The 27,884-nt window shown below is 39.7% G+C and overlaps 1 protein-coding gene across 5 annotated transcripts in view; it reads left to right on the top strand.

Annotated features, from left to right (window-relative positions):
• The first annotated feature begins 9,580 nt into the window (after window positions 1–9,580).
• Window positions 9,581–27,884, top strand: part of TPD52L1 (TPD52 like 1) — a 48,734-nt gene continuing 30,430 nt past the window's right edge. For 2 of the 5 annotated variants that reach the window (XM_085541740.1, XM_015858778.3), the window contains exon 1: window positions 9,581–9,671. In XM_085541740.1, coding sequence (XP_085397866.1) covers window positions 9,653–9,671 — 19 coding nt within the window. In that variant the 5' untranslated portion in view covers window positions 9,581–9,652. Of the gene's footprint in view, window positions 9,932–18,751; window positions 18,881–27,884 lie in introns of those variants that run through there. The other 3 variants (XM_085541739.1, XM_085541738.1, XM_032443289.2) reach the window with 2 other exon arrangements.

Raw genomic sequence — 27,884 nt, 5'->3', positions numbered from 1 at the left:
GATGTATGTCGATGTTTAAATTCTAAATGGGGGATCCTCTGCTAGTCATCCTAAAGAGACAGGAAGAGTTCTTAGTTGGTAGCTGTGCAGCATTGGCTGGGAATAAAACATAAGAACTGACTAGCTGAAAATGTCCCAGTGTTCTTCAAATGTGAGAAGGAAAATTAGTCATAACTCACTCACTCACTCTAGAAACAGCTTTGGTGGCCGACATATTTTTGTATGTGCTAAGATTGCCTAATAAGATGTTTTCAGGTAACTGATACAACTCACAAATACCATCTGTTTATGCATCAACTCCTGTCAGTGCAAGCAATTGGAACTACCTTAACAGGAACACTTGTGCTGGATCAAGCGGTCTGATAATACGTGACTGGGATAAGAACTTGTTAAGCACTCTCCCAGAAAGTCTTCTGATGAGAAGTGGTATTTTTCAGTCTAATTGTTCCAACTGTTATTTCTTAAGTGAGTTCTCCCAATCAATTTTGAATAGACAGATTTTCATTAATCACAATATCCTGTGGCAAGCACACCTCATACATGTTATTTGAATCAGTAGTTTGTATATGTATGTTTCTTATATGCAGATTATCTTTTGCTCTGGATTTTATCTATACACTTCATTACGTGTTGCAGTATTCATTAAATATGTTATTACGTACCTATTATATGTGTATGATTTGAACCCTATTAATCACTGAACTATTTGTTTAGTCCTGTCTGATTACATGAGGTTCATTAGTAGTTACGTTCATCCTTACGCGTAAGCAGCAGCACTTGCAACAAGGCTGCATTGCACAATATGTGCAGTCACAATGAAGCACGTATGCTTCATGTATGCTAAAAGATCCCTCCCACCACAGGTGACCTAAGACTAGAGCAGCTCTATTTATTAATTGGGAACAGAAAGGTTTTTGGTGTCAGTGCCCATCAGAAGCGCAGGATTCCACCTGAGCTGAGCAGGGTGGAAGCTGAAAAGAAAAACTGAGTAGGAGAGCAGTGATGGCAGACGTCTTGAACAGAACAGACAGAAACGTCCTTTCAAACAAAATGTAGAGCAGTAAAACCTCCAAATAGATTTAAAACTGGAGCTAGCTGAAAAGTTGGAAGCAAGTTTTACAGGAAAAGCCTGCCTTGAAAAGTGCTTTGAGTGCATGGTAGAGTTTGGGAGGTAGTGGTATGATTTTGCACTTTGGTTCTAATTGTGCTCTGGCAGGCTTTTGTTTCTTTCCTCTACACTTACACTCAGCATCGCTTTCACAGTTTCCCCTTACAAATATACCTTGACAAGCATTTTTCTCCCAGCCTCAGAAGACACAAGGTACAGCCAGCAATGAGGGTACGTGAAGGTGTGCAGAGAGGCAAAACGTTCTCTCTTGGGTTGTTTCCTCAATGCTCTAGCAGAAGGATGATGGCACAGCCTGGTCTGACCAGGTGTCAGGCTACAATCACTTTCACTTCTCCAGATATGTCGTTCCCATGCATCCTGTATGTCATCCTCCCTGAATCCAGGCTGAAAGGTCACAAAATATGCATACTCTTGGAAAGCATCCACAGACTTCCTTAAGCTTATGGCCCAGGAACTGAGCTGAGAAGAAGGCCTGGATAGGATGCTTACTGCAACCCTCATACCTGCTCTTAGGGAATCAGCCTCCTTCCACTGGTGAGTCAAACTGCTCAGGTAGGTTCATTTTTATTTAGGCTTGAATATACATGAGAGTATTCCAAAGGGTGAGGACAGGATGCTGATTTTGGAAAGGAAATAACTATGGGGTAGACATGCTGGCAGGGATGTGTATGTGCAAAAGGAGCCCATCAGAGAGCTGTGCATACCAGGCTGTCATTACCTACTGAATGCAAATACCAGGTGGTTGGGGATTTGAGAGGAGGAGGCAAGATGAATCATTGGCACACATACCCACTTAGAACAGTTCTCAGTGCTAAAGTTATAGTAGGTGAGCAGTAACACCAAATCTTCAGATATCCATGACATCAAATGACAGATGTATGTTTCCCATTAAAGTGAAATATGATTCAAACTTCAACATGAACTGTGTTTCAAAAGGTGTGCCGTTTTTGGTGCGTTAATAGCTTCTGTTAAGTGTGTAAAGCATTTAGCACCATCAAGTGGTTAAATGGTGTACTGCTCGTTCGTTGCAGTCTCAGGAGTACCAAACCAGACAACTACTTAGTTGCATGTTACAAAGGTTGCTAAAGAATCCTTGAATACACTTCAATGAGGTTATTCAGAAACTTTCTTGAGGTTTTCTCTAGAAAACCACTAGATTTAAATGCTCGTGCTTCCAGCAAATCTAACTTGTATCAATCATTGTAACAGCTGGAATATACTCAGTATTCAGTATCAGTATTTTTCAGTCTAATGTATGGAAGTTGAGTTTATTTGCACACGATCAACATACAAATACATGTTCTAAGTTAAAGTTCTGGAATTTTTGGTGTGCTGTTCTTGCAATGCCTTAAATATGAAGTTCTATAACATGGGAAAAGAACTAGTAACCTCTGTTGTCACTGGTCTTGCTTAACTAAACCTTGTTGGCAATAGAATGTTCTTGAATGGAGATAGGTACTGGTATTCCACCTCTAACAACCAACTGAACTATGTTCAGTTTTGAGCCTTTCATTGTGAGAAAGACACTGAAGCCCTGGAGCTTGTCTAGAGTGGGGCAGAAAAGCCAGTGAGGGGTCTGGAGAACAAGTCTTATGAGGAACACCTGAGGGATCTGGGATTGTTCAGTCCAGAGAAGAGGAGGCTCAGAGGAGACCTGATCACTCTCTATAGCTACCTGAAAGGAGGTTGTGTGTGTGTGGGGGGGGGGGGGGGGGGGGAGGGGGAAAGATGACCTCTCAGATAACAGTGAAAGGACTTGAGAGAATGGCATCAAGCAGCACCAGGGAGATTCAGGTTGGTTATTAGGAAAAATTTCCTCACCAAAAGAGTGGTGACGAATTGGAACAGGCTGCTCAGGGAGCTGGTGGAGTCACTGTCACTAGAGGTGTTCAAAAAACTGAGGGATATTGTTAGTGGGCACAATGGGGATGGATTGACTGTTGGACTGTTGGATCTTAGACATCTTTTCCAAATGTTATAATTCTATAATGTTATGGTAAAGAATGTCTGCAAAAGAGTCAGCTGCGGGCAGACAAAATGAGTAGAAATGGAATACAGAATTTGTAACAGCACGAATAATTTGATTCCAGAGAAATAAAAACAACAAAGTCCTTTGCCAGGCCAAACTCTGCAATCTGCTGAGAATTACTGCATAATTTTATGCAGTAATCATACTTCATTTCAATTAATACCAGCCTGGATATGAATAGCACCTAATACATGCATAACTTGATTAAAGAAATAATTGATCTACCTGTGGGGTAAAATGATCTATAATTATCCAGGTTTCTTGTTTCATAAATGTTTGTAATTTTGACAGTGTGTGCTTACCAAATAAGAATAAAGGAGGAACTTTTTGTGTTACTGAAAAAGAAATCTCTTATTAAAATAACATTTTTGTTTCTGAAAAAAATTTTAAAAAAAATTTAAAAAAATCCCCTTAATGAGAAGTAGACTTAAGATAAGAGCATACAGCTGAAGAGGATGAATAGACAGACAGGCAAGCAGATCTCTGGAGATTTGCCAGTCAGGAACTAAAACTGCAGCAAACCAACCTGAGAAACACTGAATGGAAAATCCCTATGTTTCATCAATTGTAGTTTTCCTGATATCACTGAATAACTCAAAGCATTTATTTGGATTGACTTCTCATGCTTTTGTGAGGAGAAATATCTGGTACAGAAAGCGTTCCTCTATACTGCTGTAGATAAAATAGATGGAACTCAGCTTATCAGAAGAGGAAATTATTGTTACCATTAAAATTCCTTTCCTAAAATCTACTCTTTGGACACATAAGCACAGTGTCTTGGTTATGTAGACTTGGCCTACAGATGTAGACTTAGTTCTCCACTTTCTGTTTGAAATTGTTAAATAAGCCTGGAATTCTGCTTGTGGTAAGTGAAAAGCATGCACAGCCTTCCATAAATTCGGAAAGGTGGGAAGGTCAGCACCTTGCTACATCTATAGCTTGTAATGTCACATTTCTCACAGGTCTTCTGAACTTGCCAAAAAGGGGATGAAACTTTGACGGACCTCATGGGAGATCTTGACCAAATTTTAGGAAATCACATGCAAAAAAAAGTCATTAGATTGCTGAAGTTTGCTCAGCATCAGAAAGGGTGAATGAGCCCACAGAGAGAAAGGTTGGTGACTGTAAATGTATGCAGAAGCAGACAAAAAACTCTTTCAGTTTGCCAGTGTTGGATGCTAGCAAATGGCTAAGCAAGGCCAAAATATGTATAGGTGTGTTTTTAGATGGAAAGGAAAGGGAAAGGGAAAGGGAAAGAGAAAGGGAAAAGGAAAAGGAAAGGGAAAGGGAAAGGGAAAGGGAAAGGGAAAGGGAAAGGGAAAGGGAAAGGGAAAGGGAAAGGGAAAGGGAAAGGGAAAGGGAAAGGAGGAAACTGGGAGCAGTGAGGACAAATACAAGGGAGATGTGCTGAGTTTTATGAAGTCTACAAAAAGTCCTTTGTACAGTTCCCCTGTATAACCTCTGCCTCTCTGTAAGAGAACGTGACTCTGCCTTCAGCTGAATTTGCTGGCTGGGGCTATCTGTGCATCCCTCTGAGTTGGAGCTCGGGCAGGCTGCCCTGAAATGCAGATTGCTTCTGTTGTGTGCCTCAGAAAGCTTTTTGCAGACATACTCTGAGTAATGGAGTGCTTCATTACAAGCCTTTGAGAGGAGTGTGCTTTGTAGATCACACATCCTCCAGCTTCATCCTCGTGTCATTGTGACTCTCCCTGAATGCAGAACTCACAACACCACAGACTGTGCAGAGATGTCAATTTACTGCGTGAGTAAAGCTGAGGTTTAACAAGAATTCGCTTAGACATTGGTAAACACTAAAGTATACAGACATATCAAAAATAAGGATGAAGTCTGTCATTAAGTTCTACTGTATTTTAAGTTTGGTGATCCAGATAAATAGGCAGGAATGTTTTTGTGTTGTTCTGCTCACTCCTCGTCATGTGGCAGGATGTACTTCTACTGCAGCTTGTTGATGCAGGATATAAACTGTGGAAATGGATGTTAAATCCAATAATACTGAAAGAATTAGATTTTTTAGGCTTTCCAACATTATCGACATCACTTCAAATAGAGAGCTCCTCTAAGAGGTTGAATTAAATGCTTCCCAAAAGTAGCTTGTGTATCAGCTTCCCAGTGCACACATACAAATGGATGCTATCTAATCCCATAGAACAAGTCCCAGTTTAACTTCACTTCTTAGCTACACTGGGAAAACAAAACATACCCTTGCAATTAGGATATTTTTACCTTTTGGGTATGATGATAATGTTCTAAGAAGATGCAAATATCTGTATGAGTTATGCTGAATTAAAATGAAATTGCATTAAATCTGTATCAGAGATCAGTTTTGACTCATTACTATTTTAATTATAATATAGAATTGCTAGGTTGACTTTCTTAATAAAACATCATTTTGCAGTAGTTTCAAAGTAGCAAGTCTATTGTATCACAAGGCTGACACATTACTAGGAGCACTGAACAGGTCCCCAAAAGATCCCGTGTCTTCATATAGCAGATCTATGTGGACATCTCAAGTCCATCAGGACACCTAAAATGGCTCTCCAGATATATGTTAGGCAAGTTTATATCATTTTCTTACAGTTTTCCATTGTCAGGATTCAGCTCTGTGCTCCTGTGGCTGCAGCTCATCTGAACCACCCTTGAGCCCTGTGGTAGGATGCCATGAACTCGGTCATAAGAGTGTGGGTTTTCTTTTACACTCTAACAAGAGAGACAACTCTACATTTTAACAATTAACCCGTTTCATTTAACACATTATATAAGTGATTGTTGAATTCTTTATTACATTATTCATGGTATCTGTACAATTTTGAAAGTCCTGCAAACATCATGACTGTCAAATCACCTTTTAAGAGATAATGCCCCAATGCTGCAGCAACAACATATCTCAATGCAATGCCTTGTAGGAATACATTATCTTTTATTTTAAAACACAGCTGATTTTACTCTGTCACACTTGCATTGTGCTCACCGCAGAAACCAGGGCAGTTTGCTGAGCATTCAGGCACCAAGGCTTTATGTCCAGACTGTCTGTCCAGGATTGCTTGCAAGTGGGGACAAGTGGCATCCATTTTGGAGCCCCTCCCTATGCTTCCTGGGTTCTCCTTAAGTGTATGCTGATTTTGGATGTCTTATTGCACCCTTCAGGAAATGACTGGTTAATCTCTCTATCTTGTCTAACCTCGGTGAGTCACTGGGGCTTAGTCATTGTTTCTATTTCAGGTGTCAGCCATACACGCCATTTTAATAGTCCTTCTCTTGGTGTTATTTTACTCTTAAACATTCACATTTATTGCCTGTTTGTATCAATATAAACATCTGTAACACAGTTTTCCACAGCTCTATGAGATTTCTGAGCTTATGTATTCAAATGCATTGAAGGCACTTTGTTGCCTGCTGGAAAAATTATCATCTATCAGGGCTCATAGGTTTTCCTTCCAAAAGTCTCCAAGTTTCCACTGCTGAACCTCAGTATTCCAGCAGTTAATTATGGTTAAATTCACACTTCCCTGCCCCAAATATACAAATTACAATTGCAATTAACATTCTAAGCAATCACTTCCCCCGTGTGTTCTAGTCTGATACAATCTTCATATTCTATTTTACTGGGTTATGTTGAGCTTTCTGGTGTTTTTACCTACTGGCTCAACATTGATTTTTCAGCTCACATTATCCCATTTTATCTAAGACAAACTGGGAAAAAGTTTGAGAAGGAGAAGAAGAGACACTTTCCTTTGACAGGATAGTCAGAAATACGTGGAGTAATGGAAGAAAAAGCATTTCTTTCATTTCTAAATAATGTTTGAATTGCTCTCCTTAAGTCCCTATTGACTGTCCTACAGCTTATTTACCAAAGATGACCTCAGTGGCTAATCAGAATTTTATTGGCTATAATAGAGATGTCAGTTGATGTCAGATAAAGATCTTGATCCAAGTTCTCTATGCAGCACTTATCATTGGAAGCAGCTGCTGATTTTCTCCTGAGATAGCAGGATAGTGTTCAGTGCTGAATAGCCAACATGACATTCATTTCCACAGAACCTTGTTAGGAAAAATTCAAGATGTTCGAAAGAAAACTGAGATACAGTTGTTAATTCTTACTGATAAGGGAAGCATCCTCTTATGTACACTGTTATATCATGGATTATACTTTACACTAAGCACTGAAACAACTCTAGAAAGCACACAAGATTTGTGCTTTGTCTTACATTCCTTTAGAAGCAGATGGTGAAAATACATCCATAGGAAGAAAAAGACCAAACTATTCAAATACCTTACCATCAGACCACTGAAATAATTGTGCAAGTCGTTTCAGTACTATTAGAACAGCCATGAAAATCTGCTGATAAAAGTGTAGGAAAGTAAGCTGTCAAAGATAAACCCACTCACTACAGAACAATGTCTTCAGGCCTTTGTATTGGTTAGAAGAGGCCTGGCATGACATTCAGTTCCAGGTACAATGATTCACATGAAGGTAAAATAAATATATATCATGAACTCATTCCATACATTTTTCCTAGTAATTCCCATGCAGCCTGGAACAAGTTTAAGAAGTCTGCTAGTCATATAAGATAGCTCTATGTTGCAGGATTGTGGATTCCTAATAGGATCTTCTGGTAAGGTACTCCTGTGAAGGATCATATCCATGGGTTTGGTTTGGAGTTTTTTTAATGCAGAAGCTGGTGGCATTCCTAAACTCAAATCTTGCCATGGAATGATGCCTTGTTATTTGAAATGGCACAAGTACAAGAATTTGTTCATCTGAAAACCTCTGATATGCATCTGCAAGTGGTAAAGTCCAGCCTGAGGAGATGTCAAATCACAGAGGCCTGTCTAGAGAAAATAATTCCTGTTTTAAAATAATTCAAAGTTGAAACCAGCAGCATGCATATATTAGGGGGAAAATATTAGATATCTGGAGAAATTAAGGCTTTCTTTGGCTTTTACTTTCTAAATAGATTGAAAAACAAAGCTGAGAAGCAATGCTGACTTCTTGCAATGCAATACAGTACTTTAATGTGCAGTACTTATTACCTCTTTAAACTCACTGCATAATCATTTTGTTTTGGATCTGATGCTCTTCACCTGAAATACTTACCTGTTAGAATAGCTCTTCAAAAAGAATGTCCAGTACTTCCTTTTCCTGCCTTCACTCCGTTCTTTTGTTACTTCTGTATTACAGGCCCCAAGAGACTACCTGTCCTCAGGTTGTCCTGGAAGGCTCTCAGTAGTATCAGATACACAAATCAGATACAGCGTCTGACTGGCAAATATGTGTCAATGCAGTATTGCTAACACAACTGTTCTGCACCCTTTCACAAGCAAAGCTGATGTGGATTGATAACTAAGTATGGAAATTATGCTGGCATGAACAAAGCCTTGAGTAAATTTGTACTGCTGATGACGTATCATCATGTTTATACTGCACTACTGCAAAGTACTTATCATGAATGGTAAAATAAGGAGCTACGTAATGAAAAGGCTCCATCTTTACGTAAACTGCTAAATACAAGAGCTGATCTGAAAGTAATGCCTCCTATTTTATTATGCTATTTTATTATGCTACAATGACACAGGCAGATGCTGGTGGTAAGGCAGCAGAGGCTGAACAGTCCAACCAGTATACTGTTACATTTAATTGCCATGTTACAGATGGTAGCAGAAGGGCAGTCTGACAAAATGGGGTCTGCTGGGGAAGTGCATATGAAACAAAGGTGTGTCACCGAATTCCCTGTGCAGGAAATATGGCACCCACTGATATTCACTGGCACTTGCTGAATGTTTAGCAAATGGTGGTGGCTGTTGAAAATGGTGAAATGGTGAGGGTGACGGAGCACTGGAACAGGCTTCCCAGGGAGGTGGTGTAGTCTCCTCTGGAGATATTCAAGACCTGACTGAACACCTACCTGTGTGACATGGTGTAGGGAGCCTGCTTTGGCAGAGGGGTTGGACTCAATGATCTCTAGAGGTCCCTTCCAACCCCTACAGTTCTGTGATTCTGTGAAAATAGTGTTTTGTAATTGAGAACTTCCTCTATCAAGCAGTGTTCACTGTGCTCTTTGTATCCATTGTGGTTTCCATGGAAATGAATAGGAAGCGTTACTTTTGGAGCAACCTATGTGTATGTGCTCAGACAGCATCAGTTCTCCTTCGGATACACCCTTGTGCTTGTGCCATAGGAGGCGTCACCTGAAAACGAAAACAAATCGAGTGATGTCCACAGCCCACACAACGTGGCGGGCGGACTCGGCTGCTTGGCTTCGAACTCGAGCAGAGATGGGAGCCGGGTCGTGCTCCCACCCGAGGTCGTTCCGGGTTCCCGGTGCCGAGGCAGGGCCGGGCCGGCAGGCGGCGCATCAATCCGCCGGGCTGGATGGTAGCGGGGGCGGAGGCAGCCGCGGGCCGGTGTCTGTCAGCGCCGTCAGAACCGCCGCTCCGTTCGAGGCGACGGTGGAGCTGCCGACCCGTCCGGGGTCATGGAACCGCAGGCGCGAGGTGAGTCCGGTCGGGACGGGGCATGAGGATGAGTGCCCGAGCCTGGAGTGAGAGCCGCGGCGTGGGGAGCGGAGCGCAATGCCAGGCAGCAGAAGGGGATGTGGATGAGTGCGGGTGGGTGTCCCGCTGCCGGCACCGGAGCGGAGGGTGCGGGGAGAGCTGCTGCTGCTGGTGCTCATTGCCCTCCTTGCCGCGCCGAGTTGCTGCGGTGGAGGCTTCTGTTTCTTCTCTTTGGGCTTCTTCAGCGCGCCGTGGTCAAGGTGATGTGATGGCAACTTCAGTCTCAGTGCCGGTGCTTTTTTGTTTAGTTGCTGTTTTTGTGTGTTTTGGAGGAGCTTTCTGAAGTGTGACTTCGTTGTTCACATCTGTAAGCTGGCAGGTAGTACAGGTGTTCCTATCAGATGGAATGCTTAGAAACCTGTTATCTGTAAAAGGAACAGAGAGAAAAAGTAATAGGGGAGGAGATGTATATTTATTGCAGTTGTGTCAAAACAGCCTTCCAGACTGGGTAATGACTGTGTTCAGTAAGTACCAGTATAAGAGGCAAATGCTTGTTATAAAGGCATATTATAAAGGTATATAAATAAAGGCTTATTATAAATGTATGTAAAGGTAAACTGGAAAACTGGTGTTAGCAATGCTCAGGAAAGAGAAAGCCATGCTGGCAAAGTGTGTTACATGTGCTGCCCTACTGACTCCGTGGCCATCACTGCTGGCAAAACAAACCCATGCCTTGCTCGGTTCCTGGTGTTTATCAAAGTCAGTGTTAAGACTGTAGCATATAGCTGTTATTTAAACTGATTTCCCAACAGTGTCTGTATAGACACATGAGAGGGAGTTCCATTCTTTAAACAGAAGCTTTGTACAATAAAGGATCATTTCTTGTTCTGTAGAACTGACTGTAAGCAGTATCCAACTCTAGTTAGCCAGGCTGGGTTGTGTATTCATTTGAATTTCCTCCCCCTGTAAGGAGTAAATACATGTAAGTCTTTAGCGGGATGGACACAGAGGTCCTTAGCACATGTTAAAAATCAGAGGCTATTAATGTGTTTTGCTGGTATGTTTTGGTCAGCAGCCCTGCTACTGCCACAGGGAAGACCTTTTTCTTTAATGCTTTCATTGGAATGAGTTACTGTTGGTTAGGGAGGGAATGTAACAGCATTTTATATTGCTTGGGTTAATCTAATTAGGGCTTCTTTGCTCCCAAGGTAGAAGATTTTTTTCAGGACTTTTTTTCCCCAGTCTTAAGGTTAGTTGACAGAAAGACAAATACATGACGTTTCAGAGCTATACACTCAGTTCTTGAGTCACTTATCCTTGTAGGCTCAACTCAGTGCATGCCACTGCAGCTATGGAGCCTTTTAAATGCAAAGAATTTAACCCGTAGGTCTCTAATATAGTTGAATTCAGTGAAGTGCATCTAAGCACTGGTCAGAAATGTGAGCTTCTCAATTCCACTGTGCCATTTGCAGAGTGCAGTGATAGGAGGTTACTAACAAAACAGTAGCAATTTGCTTTGGAAAAAAATCCCCACTGAATTCAAGCAGCAGGAGAAACACGCATACATTTTAATGAGTTTATGAATTACTTCTAAGGAACCCACAAAGAAATGAATCCTGAATAGTTTTTTCCAGCGCGCTCTGCTGGGGCATTGCATTCCAGTGGAGAAGACAAAGTAAAGCTATAAATTGGAAAGCACTGTTGAATTGCTCATATTTAACACTTTGAAGATTTTCTTCAAAAGGACTTTTCTACATAATTGTGTTTGTGCCATTTTATATTGCCCTGAAGGGTGGACTGTGCAGATGAATTTCATGTTCCAGAAATACACTCGAGCAAATATAAAACATTGAATATTTTTCAGAAAATGAAGAAAAAAAAAAAAAACCTAGTTCTTTTTCATGGGGCTGATTCATGCTGATACATAAAATTGCTGACAATCTTATCCCAGCTATGGGAGGAGGGGAAAGTATTATTACATGTAAGTGTATCAAGGAACTGTACAGAGGCCACCGCTGACTTCAGGAGTTTGTGTGCTGTGAGGCACAGTCTGTCCGTGGCCCAGAGATTGTGGGTGTGACGTGCTCTGAAATCTACCTGAAAGCAGCGGAGAGATTTCATGGACTGAAACAGAATTACTATTATACTTGGGCGTATCAGATACATCCTGCCCCAGTGTGGTGCCAGCAAGCTAAGAGAGGCTGCCAGATGGAGAATAATAGTAACTAATGTTAAGAATATTTTCTAAAGAAATAACCATATATACCATGTAAATGCATTTGTATGTAATAAACATCATAAAGGATGCATTATGTAAGTGGTAACTTTAAGGCTCTAGCTGCTATTGTCTGTCTTTTTCTTCTGAATGATCCTTAGAGCTAGACTGTACTTGCATGAGGTGCTAAGAAAATGATAACAGCTTATTTGTTTGTCTTCTGGTTATTGGTTGTTTTTTAAGTGGGAGCTTCAGTAGTCTGAAGAGCAGTGCTTCTGTCAGAGAGATAGGAAGGTTGGAAATGGGTGCTTGTTTCTCTAGATACATGTTTTGCTCCAGGACCAGATTAACTGGCTGCACCCATAGTCCCACTTCCTAGTTTAAAGCTCTAAATGTCCTCAAATTATGACAATGCCATGGATCTTTTTTTTTGTCTATTGTCAGGGAATCATATTCCACTCAAAGCTGGTGAGTATCTCATAGGACTTTTCTGTCCTTTAGCAATAGTTTTCATGCATCCAGCAGCAGTCATAACTCCTCCTTCCCCTGTTACACTGATGAAGCTTTGATGTGCAGCTTTCTGTTCTTTGCTCTTCTACCTACACAGCATCTTTGCATGTGCTGCTGTTACATCTCTGGAAACACCTCATCAGTGTTAAAATCCAGTTTGAAATATGTGACATGCACAGCTGAAATGGGCACTCACAACACAGAGAAGAGGTATGAGCTCCAGTTTAAGAAGCTAGAAAACTGCAACTGAGATTCCTTTTCAATCTCATCCTGACTTTTGAGTGATCCTGCCATCTCTGTGTTCTTTCCTACCACTGAAATATATTCACCTGTGCTAGACAAGGCATCTCCCTGTCTTAACAATCATCTTACAGCTGTTCCTGACAAATATTCTGCGTCCTCTGCTAGTAATTACACATTTTAGACATAATCATAGAATCATTCAAGATTGGAGAAGACCACTACGATCATCTAGTCCAGCCATCAACTCACCACCACTATGCCCACTACCCACATCCCTCAGTGCCACATCTACACTTTTCTTGAACACCTCCAGGGATGGTGACTCCACCACCTCCATGGCAGCCTGTGCCTGACCTCTCTTTTGGAGGTGGAATCATTCCTAATAACCAATCTCCGCATCCCCTGGTGCAATGGGAAGCCATTACCTTTTGTCCTGTTGTTGCTATCTGAGAGAAGAGGCAGACTCCCTCCCAGCTGCAGCCTCCTTTCAGGTCATTGTAGAGAGCTATAAGGCCCTGAGTCTTCCCTTCTCCAGACTAAATGCCTGTCTGCGGTAGAATACTATACCTGGTGAGAACTGTAGTTAGTTCATATGTTGCCCATGTTGCCCATCCTCACTGAGGCCTATGTCTCTAGGAAGAGTCTCGCTACAGAAAGGTGGGTGAGAAGTGCATGGAGAGGTTGCTTTGCTGCAGCACCGGTGCTGTGTCCATCTCACCAAAGACATTCTTACTGGGGAGCTTCCCTAAGTTTGTGTTTGGGTTTAGTAGCTTAACCAAGGAGCACTAGCTGTTCTGTTCTATGTTTGCCTTTCCTCAAGGTGCTGAATGAGATGTCTGGCCTGGGGCTGCATAACTGCAGTTTTTTTCATGAGCAGAAAATCCCTGTACTCAGTTTAGTCTGCATATAGGTTTGTATATATCAATACGCATGATAAAATGGGAAGGATGCAGCAAGGGGAACCCTGGTTTTCTTGCCCAGCAGCAGCTGGTAGTTGCTTCCATTATGAGCAATGCATTAATGATCTCCACCTATCTTTACAAGGGAAGTGATTATGTTTATGTGCTTCAGAGGCTGCAACTCCATTAGCCAGGAGTTTGTACTGTCTCCTTCTTGCCTCCTGGAGCTCTTCATGGCTCAGCTTTGGAAAGCAGGAGGAACTGGGGTTATTGGGCCAGCCAGCAGTAACTGTGCATCTGACTGCATGGTAGAAGTCTCAGCTGCTGTATTAATAAGATGACATGAAGATGAGGTCAAGTGAAAATGATAGGGTTTTAATTTATAATAGGATTCCTAAATATTTAACAAGAATGCCCAGAGCTTGAGATAATTGCTCTTTTATCATTCATCCTGTTTTATACAGAACGGAGGGGAATGCATGGAATGAGCAATTGGCAATATCAAATTTTAAGCAAATAAACTTCTGAAATCAAATGTACTGCTTCTCATTGACTCTTTTGAACCTGTACTGCTTGCAGCTTAATAACACGTGTCACAGGCAGAGATTCAGTTTGCTGAGGCTGAAAAAAGCTGAGTGATTTCTTGCAAAATGAGATCTGAGAGCAGAATAATGGTGGGGTTTGGAAAAGAGAAAAATAAACCTCCACTAAAATCCAGGGCCAATGTATGAGGCATTGTAGCCTTGTCATTTTTACAATGCCCCCATCCCTAGAGGTGTAAAAGGCCAGGTTGGATGGGGCCTTGGGCACCTGATCTAGTGAGCGGTAGCCCTGCCATAGCAGTGGATTGGAACTGGACGATCTTTAAGCTCCCTTCCAACCCAAGCCATTCTGTGACTCTATGATGGAGATACAAAATGCAGAACGTGAGAAAAGCCAGCATATCAGACCCCAAAATCTTGCTCATTTTTTCCACCTTTATCTTCTTATTTTTACTGGGCTGTTGATCTGAATCCTACTGTGAGGCAACTCAAGTACAGACTGAGTCTGTTCTTCACTAGTGTTTTCAGATTCATTAGTGGAAGGGTTAATTTGTTAATATTGTTCTGAGGCCGCCTGTTGCTTGGAGCTCAAGGATGTGGTAAAAAGTGTGTCAGAAGACTACAGAGTGGTTGAAATGTGTGACCTATAGCCATATTTAGGAGTATAGGTGAGGCTAAGAAGCTTGTTTTAGGGTAGTCCTGAAATTTGGATTTAGGAGAACTGTAGTTGGAAGGTGTTTTAAGTGTAAAATTAGATTGTTGGTGCTATTCAAAAAGCACCTTATGGAGTACTATAAAAATGCTATACCCAGGCAGAGCAGTCTTATCTTGTTTTATTCATAATGCGTAGAAGCACACAGTCAAAATGCCAAATTTTAGAGCTTTAGTTTTCTGTTGTCATATTGCTGCTCTTTATAATGGGCACTTTGACTTCAGTGTTCTCTAAACACATAGCATAGTGGGCGACTGAAAATTATGGACTGTAATACCCAGTGTCGCACACACCTTCACCGAAACCTTGGACACACCATTTTGTTCGATTCCCTCGGACAGAGGTAATGCTGCCTAGACACCTTTGAGATCCATGGATCAATATCATAATATCTAAATAGGCTATCATGATGTTTCTGCATCCTTGGTTAAGTACTGCAAATGGATAATTACAAAAGACAGTCATTTAGCAGGTGCTTGTATTACTTCTTAGCATTCACTCTCCTTTGCTTTCTCGTGCCATCTCTCATTCCCTTTCTCCTGGTTTATAGGAAGTCATTCATTAGCAGTGAGGATCTTTCTGCAAATGTTCTTATCTGAATGTGCAGAACAAAGGCAAAAAGCTGAACATGTGTGAAGTGTGATAGTGCCACAAGTGCAGTGTTTATTGTGATGATAAATATCTTACACTGGGTCTCTCCTGCCTGCCCTGCTCAGCATATTTTACCTTTGCTTGTGGGACTTACACTCTTTGTGTAATAACAAATGGTTCTAAAATGCTATTCTTGCTTTTATGTAAGGGTTCTTATACTTACTGATTTTTTTTTTTTAAATTTTATTTTTTTACTTATTCCAGTAACAGAAGGTGTTCTGTTTATATTAATGGCACAGCAAAATGAATGATCCACTATTGGATCCCCTTTATGTTAAACAAACCAGAATGTTCCCACTGTAAGCAGCTGCACACAAAACTGGTTTTGATGGTCTCTCCAACACTCTGTCTATCTACTTGTTCTATCAGGGACTTCCTTGCTTAAAGCTTGTTGCTGAAATACAGGTTATTTATAACACTCAAATAGGAGTAATACAGCAGCAAAGTTTGTAAAGACAGGTTTACAGAAATAATAAAAAGGTATGTTTATGTGTGTGTGGTCTGTGGTCAGATGATATAACAGCTTCTTTCATTTACTCTGTTGTCTACATAATTGTTTTTCAGCCATCCGGTTCATGTGTAATATTTACATCTTTGTGCTCCTCGTCACTGAAGGAGAATCCAGATACTCAGGTAGTGGGTGTAAAAATGCGAGGTAGCTCTAATGGCTCGTATCACTTTCAGGAAAGGAGTGGTAATGCTGTGCCTTGAGCACTTGGTTTCTCCAGCAGAGTAGGGATGCCAGGAAGAACTCTGACTTCTCATTGCTGTTGTGGGTTTTGTTGTTTTATGGTTTTCTGGCATTTGGTTTTTGTGAAGTTGTCCTGCTGTCACCACTGGTTTACCTTAGCACACAGTTATCCTTGCTGTTAACCAAGCGCCTAGTCAGTAAAGTGTTTTAAAGCAATGCCAGCATTTAAAAGGCATAGCAAAAAGTCAGTCCCTCTTCAGCTTTTGTTCGAGAAGGAAAAACTGTTAAAAGAGTTTTGCAAATTAACAGAATCGAAAGTGATTTTAACAACAAAATCCTCAAAGTGCAAATGCACAGTCTAGCATTTAGTGCTATACAAAAACTGGGGGCTCTAGTGATACTCTTGGCAAAAAGAGATACAAAATTAAACTTAAAAACCTTTCTGCAAGCATGAAGTATCTATTATTGATACAGTGTTGGTTTTCCCATTAAAAAGTGTTTACTCAAAATGTTTTTTAAGTACAGTCTTAAATTTTCATGTGCTTTCTTGCTGGAAATTCTACTTCTGTTTGCCAGTAAGTGAAATTCTTTGCTACTCCTGACAACAAGGGACCAGATCCTGCTGGAACCAAACTATTTCTTCATGTCTTAAGAGACATCCTTTCTAATTTCTCTATTTTATGGTCTGATTTTTGAGATTTGCTTTAACTTGCGAAACACCATCTCTCTTTAACCACCCAAACACAGAAGTTGTCCCTCTTTAGTACCTGTGCCCTGCCTTAATGTTGCATGTTAGAGTTGCTGGACTAATTTATAAATTGCAAATAAAGTATGGAAAAGTATGACAGAAGCTACATATCACATGGATTTAAAAGGCTGTACAATGTGTATTCTCTGAATTTTTATAAATGGTGGCTGAAGGGAGCTGATGTTTGTTCCTTTAGTGAAAATTCAGGTTAGTCTGTATTCAGTTATTTGCTCTGGGTTCATCCATTTCCAGACCAGTTGATTATGTTGTCACCTGGGTGAGACTAAGGTAGTACATGTGTCTGGCTGCAAAAAGGTTGCTCCTTCCCATCTTAAATGCAAAATTTCCCTGGGATTGTTGTTTTGGTTGGATTTTTGGTAATAAATTTTGCTCATGTTGGTTTGAGCACAATAAGCTCTAATCTAATCCTACTTCTAGTGTTTAACACCTTAATTGAAATATTCTTAGCTCAACTGAGTAGATCTCACATCAGTCACTTTAAGGAAAACAAACAGAGTTTTAGAGAATGAGTATTCCAAGTGAAAGTTTGTTTTTTTTTTTCTTTACTGGGTTGGTACATACTTAATTTTCTTTTAAAAGTGATCAGAAATCGTGTTTAAATACAACTCTCAGATTTTCCTTAGAGACAAGTGAAATCTATGTACATTAACAGAGTTAGAGTGGCAACTGTGGCAGGAACAGAAGATTATCTTGTGCTCAAAGTATTTTAATAGGCAGATGGCAGCTATTAACTTATTACTGTGGGAGGAAGAAATCAAAGTCACAATCAGGGACAATGATGCTTGCTGTAATGATGGTGTAATTAAACCATCTAACTATTATGTGCATATGAGTATAGTGGATAACCTGTGAAGCCATGTGGTGTTGTAAGAGTATATCCTTCAGTCATGTTATGTGTCAGATTGAGCAGAAGCATTGATAAAAGGGAGGAAAAAATAAGGTGATGGTGATGGAGAAGGAAAAGTTACTTGAATAGCCACCATTAAAAATAATAATAATAAAAGTTATCTCTATAAACTGAATTACAGTGGTTTGGAAGATTTAAATCTTTGCAGAGATTAAATGACAGACATGGCAGGAAACTGGAAGTCAGATGCTGAGGGGAGAAAAATATTTCTTATCCCTGTGGTTTTAAATTACTTCAAAAGCGCATATAAAAGCAATATGAAGGGAGACTATGTTAAGCACAAGGAGGGAAAAGAGTATTTAGTGGTAATAACCTGTACCCATTTCAGAGAGTTTCAAAGATGGGAGCTAGATTTAAACTTAGATATGGGATTATAAAATTGTTCAGTTCTGTGTCCTTCTCAGCACAGAAATATGGAGCATGAATGCAACCCAAAAGGGGCAGTGGCATTCTTGTTATAGTGAAGTGCTGCAAATGGGAATCAGACTGGGGAAGGGTAAGCAAGTGAGGACACGATTTTAGCAACTGAGACTGATGACATTAATGGAAGTTCTTAGCAGAGTTACAAGCACTGGAATACTGGTTTATTTTGGAAAATTACAAAATGTTATGTCCATCCTGTAGCAACATCCTCAGAAGAGGAAATATACATGAAGTAGTAGAAGAGGACAGGAAAATAACAAAACAAACAAAACTCTCCTGTACTCTTGTTTAGACTTTAAGATACAGAAGTTATGTTGGGGGATGACAGCAGCTGAGGTGATCTGTATGGACTGTGGTAGACGTTTTGTGATGCTGTTCCAATTCAGTGTGCTCTAGTGCAGTCCTGAGGGGGAAGAAATTTTGGGTACTATCCCAACCCCTTTCCTTCTCTTGTCTATGTGGTTGCTGTTACTGCTACCCAGAGCAGCTCTCAGAGAAGCTAACCTTCTTTGTTTCAGGAATTATTTTCCTTGTTGATCTTAAAAGAGGAGAAAATATTCTTTGTCTATGATGGTGGCCATTTTGAGGATAAGAAACTCAAAGACTGAGTCTGTGGCTGGAAGCGCCAAGCTCTGTATCCTGGTCTGGTAAGAAGTCACTTACCCTGGAGCGCACAGTTTGTGTAATCACCTTCAGAGGCAGGTCTGTCCTCAAACCCTACCCAACAGAAAGCTATTCACAGGGGAACTTTGTCACAGGCGCAAGTACCCAGGGCCTCAAACAGGTTCACAAAGCAAACACATTTCTTTGTAATTGCATACTCCAAAACACTGAATGGGCAAAACCAGGAAATTATTGATGCCGAAAACTGTGAAGGCCTCAACACGCATATTAACGTTGAGAGCAGAATAATAAATACCTTGTTTCACAGTTCAAGATGCTAGCTAAAAAACTAAAGGAAAAAAAATATGGAACTTTGAGTTGAACAATTAATAATAGTAATAATATAATTAAGTAATATTGGGGGAAAAAAATGAGCTCTATACTTATTGGTTTTTAAATGAGAATGCAATTATATTGCAGGAGGACATATCCATGAGTAGGTTAAGTTCCTGTAGGGAAGTCTGGTGGAGGTCCATGCTATCAGAAAACCCCATTGGAAGGCAAAAGTGTACTGACACCAAGTAGCTAACTGTTATCACACAGAAGGTAAAAGTTAATACAAACTGAAGCAGGTGATGCTTTAAAACCAGAATATGAGGAAGAAGAACACAAGGTCTGCCTTGTCTGTGCTGATTCACTTCTGCTTCATGATGGCTGTGAACTCTTATCATCAGCCTGTAAGAAAACCTCTGGTGAGAGGAAATGCACCTTTAGCCCAATTTTGTGAGTGAATTATTGTTACAGATTTATAAATGCGATGACGCCTACAAAGCTAAATCACAAATCATTCACCTTTTGTGCTGTCATATGCAAAAAGGCCTATCTGGTCTCCCAAGATGAGAGGTATCATGAGGGATGCTTTCTCCCCTCTCTTTCAGCATCCTTAGCTCTTTACTTCATTGTAACAGTGTTGAGGTGTAATCTGAGTTTAAAAAGAAAAAGGTGGAGGGGAAGAAAAAAAAAAAAGTTAACCTGCTGTTTGCAGCAAGATTTCTCTCATTTCTAAATCAGACTTCTATTAATCCTGTTACTTATGATCTAAAGGGTACAAATGGCAACTACTTGAACTACTTGAAGAATTTCTTTTTTAACTAAAAACTACCAGTTTATCACTTCTTGCAGTACAGATGCTTTGTTGGAAGTTAATTGAGGAGACTTGTGTGTTTATACTGCAATTATATCACTATTAAGCAATACTCTTGCACCTGGATTAAGGAAAGTACAGTGAGCTGTTCCTCTCCTAGATGAGAAGAGTTATTTAATCATGCCATTAAGCTTCTGTGATTTTGATTCAGTGAAGCAGATGTGTGAGCTTAATTATACAGTTGGTGGGATCACAATCATTTCTACCAGCTGAGAATGGGACCCAAGATACCTGTCTATTCTGAGATTGGGAATGATGTATCTCCATGTATTTTTAGTGTGAAAGGGTGGGTTTAAAAAATTGAACTGACAACTTCCACCTCTGACTGCCAGCTTTTCCATGTCATAGCTCTCATCTTCCCCTACATTTCGTTTTCTCTGGCCTAATTAGATATGCTTCATTCCTTCATTTGTTTTGTGCAGTCTGCTAGAGTTTGTAGAGTACCTTATTTGTGGAGAACAAATCTCCTTTGTGACTCAGTGTCATCCACTTTCTCATTCCCTATTATTCTATTGTGACTTCATCTTTTCTTCTGTTCTGCCTAAAGAAAGAAAAGAGATGATAACTCTTCCACTTATGACATCTTTTTCTTACCCTTGATCTCATGGAAAGTTGTGCAGAATGATCAATAGAAAGCACAGTAAGTGGTACAATACTGTCATTACTTTCAGTATTGACATAATAGAAGCATCTGCTGTCTTTAAACAGTTGCATTTCACAACAATTGCTTTGTATTTCCATGGGTACAGCTTAGAAAGCAATGTTGCCCTTTTCTTCCCCGAGCAGGCAGGATTCTTATTTTATACTTATTTTAAGTGAGCTAGATATTTTTGGATAAAATGTTTAGGATTATGACAATTAAGCATTTCTGGGTGTTTTAGTTAATTGTTCTGCTTGGGAGACAGGTTCCTATATTGCAAGTTGGTACCTCCTTTCAGTAATTGCTATATACATTTTTATGATGATTGCTGATCCCACTTTCACACACTGCACTTTTATGTTTGAGATAAAACTCTTTACCAACATCTGTGTCTTCTCCATGCAGTGTTCAAGCTGTAGAACCTTTTCTCTCTCAAATATTTTTTGCATGACTTGTTTTCCTTCACTAGCATGAGTGGCAAGCTGTGTCAGTGGCTTCTGGGGGAAAAAATAGCCTAGTGAAATCCTCAGTTTGATTAGAGTGTAGAGAAACTTAGCATACTACAACTTGCTGTATAGCCATGCAGTCCTAATGAAAGTCTTCCTTTGCTTGGAAACCTGCCAGTCTATCTCACAGTTATGGATATCCATCCAGCCTTATTTTGGGGATTTAAGGAAGGAATGGGAAGTTTAAGTAAGACTTATTATATAATAAGATGCGTCAGGGTGACTGGGAGCATTTACTCTCAGATAGTAGACTGTGTCCTAGAGCTCTTGAACACCCAGAAGCTGTCCTACTTCATTCTCCTTGACACCACCTTGAGCACAAAGACCATTGGACAGAGAAAATGAAGACATTTGCCATTCACATCTCTTGTAAGGAATAAAGGTGGAGAAAGAGTCAGATTGAGTTAGCAGACAGTAGGATCTACAATTCTGTTAAATATTTATGATCTCCATCTCCATGGCCAGTATTCTTCCCTCATTGAACCAAGATGAACCCATCCTCTAGTTTTATTTCTGAGTCACAAAAATCCAAAATCAGTCTTCCTTCTGATCAGAGTTCTAAGTCCTCTAGCATGTCTTCCCATTTAGATCCTTCCATAATAAATGGAATAAACAATAATAGTACTGGAAATCTTTGCAATTTTCAGTAATGTTTAAAATCTTTCTATTTTATTGTACATGAATCTAGATCTCCCATCCCCCTCCTCAATCTCTCTATCTGGCATTTAGACTACATTATAAAGAAGATCAAGGACACTAATGCAGTGTCTGGACAGTTCCTTTGTTCTGCTTATCATTTCATCCCTTTGAAGATTTAATTGCAATTTAAATTTGTAAACAATTATTTTCCAGTATTAAATAAGGTACAGTTCTGCATAACTTGTTGTGCTGTTACCTACCGTATAATGACATGGCAAAAGAACCCGTAACATTGTTTTGCTTAGCCTAAGGGCTACACAATTAAAAGCTGTTGTTTTGCTTTGATGTGGGTACCAGGTAAGACATAGATAGGTTTGATATTTTTAACTGGTCAAGAAACAAAGAAAGAAGGATAGAATGTTAATAGAGCTTCAGTGTTGTTAGAATAAAGGATTACGTTTATATATTTTCCTGAACGGAGTGTTAGGGAAAGTACATAAGCAATAATTTCATGTTGCCTTTTGTGTTGTTGTCACTGTGGTTAATTCAGCAAACATCACTGCTATTGATGGGTTTCTTTTTTTTTCTAACAAGGTTGATGCACAAGAATGGGCCAGGTATGTAATACTGTAGAAAATGCCTCAGAGGTGAATAGGAAGAAAATGAATAAAAAGCACATAACACATACTAAAATGCTTTTATCCACATAATGTTCATGTATCTGAATGAGAAATCTAAAAATGTCTGGGATCTTTTCCAGTGTATTCTTTGGTTCATTTAGTCTTTGTGGTATAAGCTACCAATCCTGTAGTTTCTAAGTGACTTATTTAATTCGCCATCCCTGCAATCCTAATAGGAAACATATGTGCAGGTACAGATCAATGCAGAAACAATTTCTTGCATTAAATCAGATTGAACAGCTGACTCTAAAGCTTCTTTTCCTAGCCTTAGCTATAACTACCATGGACTCTGAAATACTCATCAAATGTTTCAGTATCATATGTTATTGCAGATGTGATCTGCAAGCTATTCACCTTCTACTCTCTGTGTAAATATCTTCATACAAATGGTTGCCTGCTCAGTACTTCTGAGTGGACCCTTCTAAATTATTTGGGGGCTCCTAATTACTGAGAATCCTATATTCTTCACCTTTCCTGTATATTTTATCTAATGGTATGACAGGGTCTAACAGTGGGTACTAAAACTAAAAATCAAATACCTGTCATGCTGATTTATACCTACTTTATGTTTTCCCATGCTAAGTGTAAACCTGCCTGTTTGTGAAGGATAAATGGGGGTAACACATGAGTATATTATTATTAGTATAAATGGCTTTAGGAATATGAAGTTGCATAGTGCCCTATGGCCTGAAATTGCTGAGGGCGAGATCTGAAGATCCATAAGAAGAGGGTCTATTTGAAAGAGATAATGAACGAGGTGGGCTGGGTCTTGCATCCATCTCTGGACAAAGTCTTGTGATGGTGCATCTCAGAGTTAAACCTTAACTGAATGTCTGTTTGAGCTTGATTCTAACTAGAAATAGAGAGAATAAGTAGTGAGAACTCTTTAGCTATCTGTGGATTATGATGCATGGTTAGGTTCATAGAATAGGTTCTAAGATGTCTTCTGCTCTTTTGTGCTTCTTGTGTAACTGTTCTGTGGAAAAGAATTGCTGGGCACCAGACGCAGTAACTAAGGCAGAATAAAGGAAGAATATGAATGACTTAACCTGGAAAAGATAGACAAACAAAAAGACATGAGGAAGTGGTGATGTGTGGACTCCTATCTCTATTTTGCTGTCCCACCTGCTAATGGACTGCTTGAATGAGACCTGTATTCATCTAACATAGTGAATGTCCATGGGGGTCAATGCTCAGAATTCTGTGCTGCTTGGAAAGGACATGACCTGTAAGATGCGGTGGGCTCTCATAATGGCTGGTAATCAGTAGATAAAGCTCCCAGTTCATCCTGTGCGGTTTCCAACGTCTGTGCCCTAAAATGGAAGTAAAAGCCATTCAACTTTCACAATTAACACTTAATGTTAATTTCAGCCACTTGTAAAACACATTCACCAAAGTGACCAAACATTCTATGGTTCATGACTGATACCTATGCATGCTTATGAGAGCAGTACTTGCAGGTGGGCTTACATGGCACCGGTAAAACGTGCTGGAGGACAATAGGCTGCTTCTTGGAAATCTGCCCTTGAAGGATGACTCCACCACAGACAATACACACTTCTCTCTGCAGGCTTTAGTTGCAAATGTGAGAGGTGGCAGAATCTAGAGATAAAGCAACATCTGGGAGAAAATTTCTGCTATCTTTTGCAAACCAGCACAGTGCACAAACTCTGGGCAACTGGTGTACACATCCGTTCAAAGCAGAGGTACTGGTTCAAGGCTCTAGAGCAGTATATTGTTATCAGCATGCCTTACCTGATAAGCTGCAACAGCATCACTTACTAGCAGTAAATAAGTCTAAACTTATGCAACAGCAGCCTGAATTTAAGTTGGCTGATACTGAAATATATTGTGTTCCATTTCAAATATAAATATATCCTAATTGTAACAGCTCTGCATACTGTAGCTGCTTTAGCAGCACCATTGACTACGTAGAACTTGACGTTAATTTAGCAGGATTATAGCATTGTTATGGGTTGGTCTGGGGAGTATCAGATGTCTTGCAGGTGTTGAAGTACATGAGCTTTAGTTGTATGAAGTTAAACTTAATCATCACAGGTGGAAGTCCTAGTAGAGGAGTCTTATTTTAGTGTGTCTGCTTTTATGAGCACGCAGATAGAACTACATTACATTCCTGTTAATGTAATAACCATAAAGCCAGTTGGTAACTTGTTAATAATTGTCCTGATCAGGCATTTATTTGCCACTTCTTGTGGAAAGCACAACCATTGGAAAATATTTCACTTAAACATTTTATGCTTTCTATACTTTGTAAGATAAGTCATACCTGCAAGTTAATAAGTAATAAATATTTCTATATTTTTTAGGTTAGGAGAAGGAATAACTCTATGCTAAATTTACAGCCTCCCCATACTTTTAGTGTCTTGTTGTGAAAACAGAGCCTTGCAATGTTACCTAACTGGATTTACAGCTTCCCAACAAGAGATGTTTTTGTCTGCATCTTGCACAGCTGAAATCAAGGCAAGCCATTCAGGGCCCAGGATTCTACTGCAAGTGAATATGGGACTTAACAGGGTCTTCATAAACTTTACAGAAAACATAAACTTGGGTAGTTTAAATTAAATATATATATATATATATTAAAGCAGCTAAAGATCATTTGAATGCTATTATTTAAGATTAAATTAAATTAGAAGGAACAGAGATTTTGCCTGGGGGAACAGCAATTATGACTCTATGTGCTCAATGAAGGCTGTTGTATTGCAGTGCTGCAGATATCTGGCAGGAATTATTTGCTTTGGATCAAAATGCCATTCTGAATTTTAGTTCCCATGAGAAGTTACAGGTATATAACTTTATCAGTATCAATGTAGATATGTGAATTAGAAACAAATTTATTTCCTTCAACCTCCAAAGAAAAGTGTGAAATAACCAGGAAAAGGTCTGTAAATGTTTACTCAGTTTCAGCAGCTCTGTGTACAGAGTGAATGTGTACAGGCATACAGATCATTGTCTGCACTTTAAAAAGTGCAATTTCTTTTCCTCTGGGTAGCATACATAACTATTGGAACTGAATGTACATGGTGAAGTTAAAGGAAAAAAAAAAAAAAGGTGTTATCTTAAAATCCTACCTTTAATTGACTAGATGTATCATCTAACTGTGTAGAACAATACTAGATTCTGGGACTCAGCTCTAACCAGATAGCTGAATCAACTCATCCTTGTGTGTATTTTCAAGAGTTATTAGATTAAGTGAGTTTAACAAAGCATGTAGCTTCATTACATATGGTAAATAGGGTCCTACCTTGTTCCTTAAAAAATTGTAGCTAATTCGAGACATTAGGGATCTTGTAAGTTGCTGTATTCTATTATACTTCTGTATTTGGTACACCTGTAACCAGTGTCTGAAAGGTGTTTTGCTGCCTCACTGACAGGAACCTGCAATGGAGTAGAGACAGTGCTTCCTGCAGAGCAGAAGGTGAAGAATGTTTTGGGCTCAGTGATACTACTATCTTACTAAGAGAAATCAATAGTCACCCTTACATGTATTGGTGTGAATCTCAATGCAGGTTCCTGTTCTCCTTGGAGACTGCAGAATTAAGTTGTCTTAAGAATACAGAAGTGTCCGTAGCCTAATTTCTAATTGGTTTGTGTCTTTGCCTTCATTAAGCTTGTTATAAGAGAACTCTAACTCTGTCTAAACTCTAATACAGGGCTCAATGGTTATTGATTGGACTGGAAATAGGAACACTCATTCACACACACATACAAAATGAGAAACAGAACAAAGACCTGGGAATCACAGCTGCAGACTTTAGCTTGTGGATGCTAAACCCACTAGGATTGTTAAGTTCTTTATTTCTCTCTTTTCTAAGCTGGAAACTGAGAGGTAAACTGGGGATAAAGTCTATGACAGTAGCATCAGACACTGATGAGATCTCTTCAGGCCATATTCAAGAAAGGAGTTTCTGTTGCTCAAGTGGGAAAGAAACTGGGAAGTTCAAATGAGCTAGCACCAGAACTGAAGCACCCTACCTGTGCTGATAGACCTGCTCTAGAGCTATAATCCAATGAGAGTGGTGAGAGGACACCAATAGAGAAGTCCTCATCATAGAGTGGTATCTGAAGTCCAGACTAAAAGCTACTATGAGGTGTGACTGGAAACAGCAGGAATCATGAAGAAAACGCAGAGGCTTGAGAGAAGCAAGAAAAGAGAGAAGGCTGCTATTAACTGTGCTCATACAAAGAAGGAGGGAAGACAGTGGTACAATTTTGTTTAGTAATGCAGTAGGGCCAATAAAGGTAATTTTGGAGCATTCCTACTGAATAAATAGGCTTTTGTTTTGTTGTGACTTTGACAGTCCAGGTTATCCTGGCAAGTTCATTTTTGAGTAATGGCAAAGGTATCAACATCTCTTGTTTGTTTTCTTATTTTAAAAAAGTCGTTGTGCTTATGGGTGGTGCTCTATTCTTGCACATGGATCCAGACAGGGATTCAGCACCTGGTGTTACTTCTGTTTAGCTTCCCACTCATGGGAGGTTGTAATTAACAGAGCTGAGTTTATCACATTCTGCTCTGCAGAGAAATTGTTAGTAAAAGTCTAATCTGCTCTATTCTGTTAAATAAGAGGAAATCCAGGTGTGCTGTGGAAGCCTAGATGGAAAAAAAAATGATAGAAGGCTGGAGAAAGCTTTTCATTCTTCTTCTTGCTTTCTACATGCAAACATAAAATACTCAATTTCAAGTTGTTGAATACTCCAGGCTTTCTGCTCATAACCCCAGCTCCCTAAGGCCAAAACTTAACAGAGTTCTAATCTCTAAAAAAGAATATAAAGGCCTCTGTGGGCCTGAGGAAGAAGCTGGTCTCTCCTGTATTAAGTAGCGCACTGATGTTAAGAATCACCCAAGTTTGATGATTATCCAGCTGAAGAACTGGAATATGGGGAAAAGTGCTGCCTTGAGATGTAGCCTGGAAGAAAATTTTTTTTCCACAACAGAAATATACTGAGAAGTTTAAAACAAGTTCCAACGGAGCAAGGATGTTTTTCTTTTTTTATCTCATGTTTTGCATTATTTTGTTTTCAGACAGTGAAAAACGGGTAAAATCCCACCAGTCACTCTTTTCTTCTGACTGAATGACTGGAAGATAGAATATATTGTGATTCTTCTGAATACCAGTCACATTCAGGTCTCGTGAACATTTATGTAAGTGTCTAGTTGGGTTATCGTATGTACTGATGCAGGTCTTCATCAAGCAGAACAAGGTAGCTGGAGGTCTAGTATAGTATTCTCCCTTCATAGGCTTGGATAAAGGAATCAAAGAATGAATCACTTTAGCATTTAGGAATCTGCAAACAGGAGATGTTTTCTTCTGCAAGCTATTTCCAACTGTAAGATTCTTGAGTTTCTGCAGAGGT

The sequence above is a fragment of the Coturnix japonica genome, chromosome 3 (genome assembly GCF_054131305.1).
Source record: "Coturnix japonica strain WE chromosome 3, WE-NBRP24, whole genome shotgun sequence".
Lineage (NCBI taxonomy): Eukaryota > Metazoa > Chordata > Aves > Galliformes > Phasianidae > Coturnix > Coturnix japonica.
This window is presented reverse-complemented; position numbering and strand designations above follow the sequence as displayed.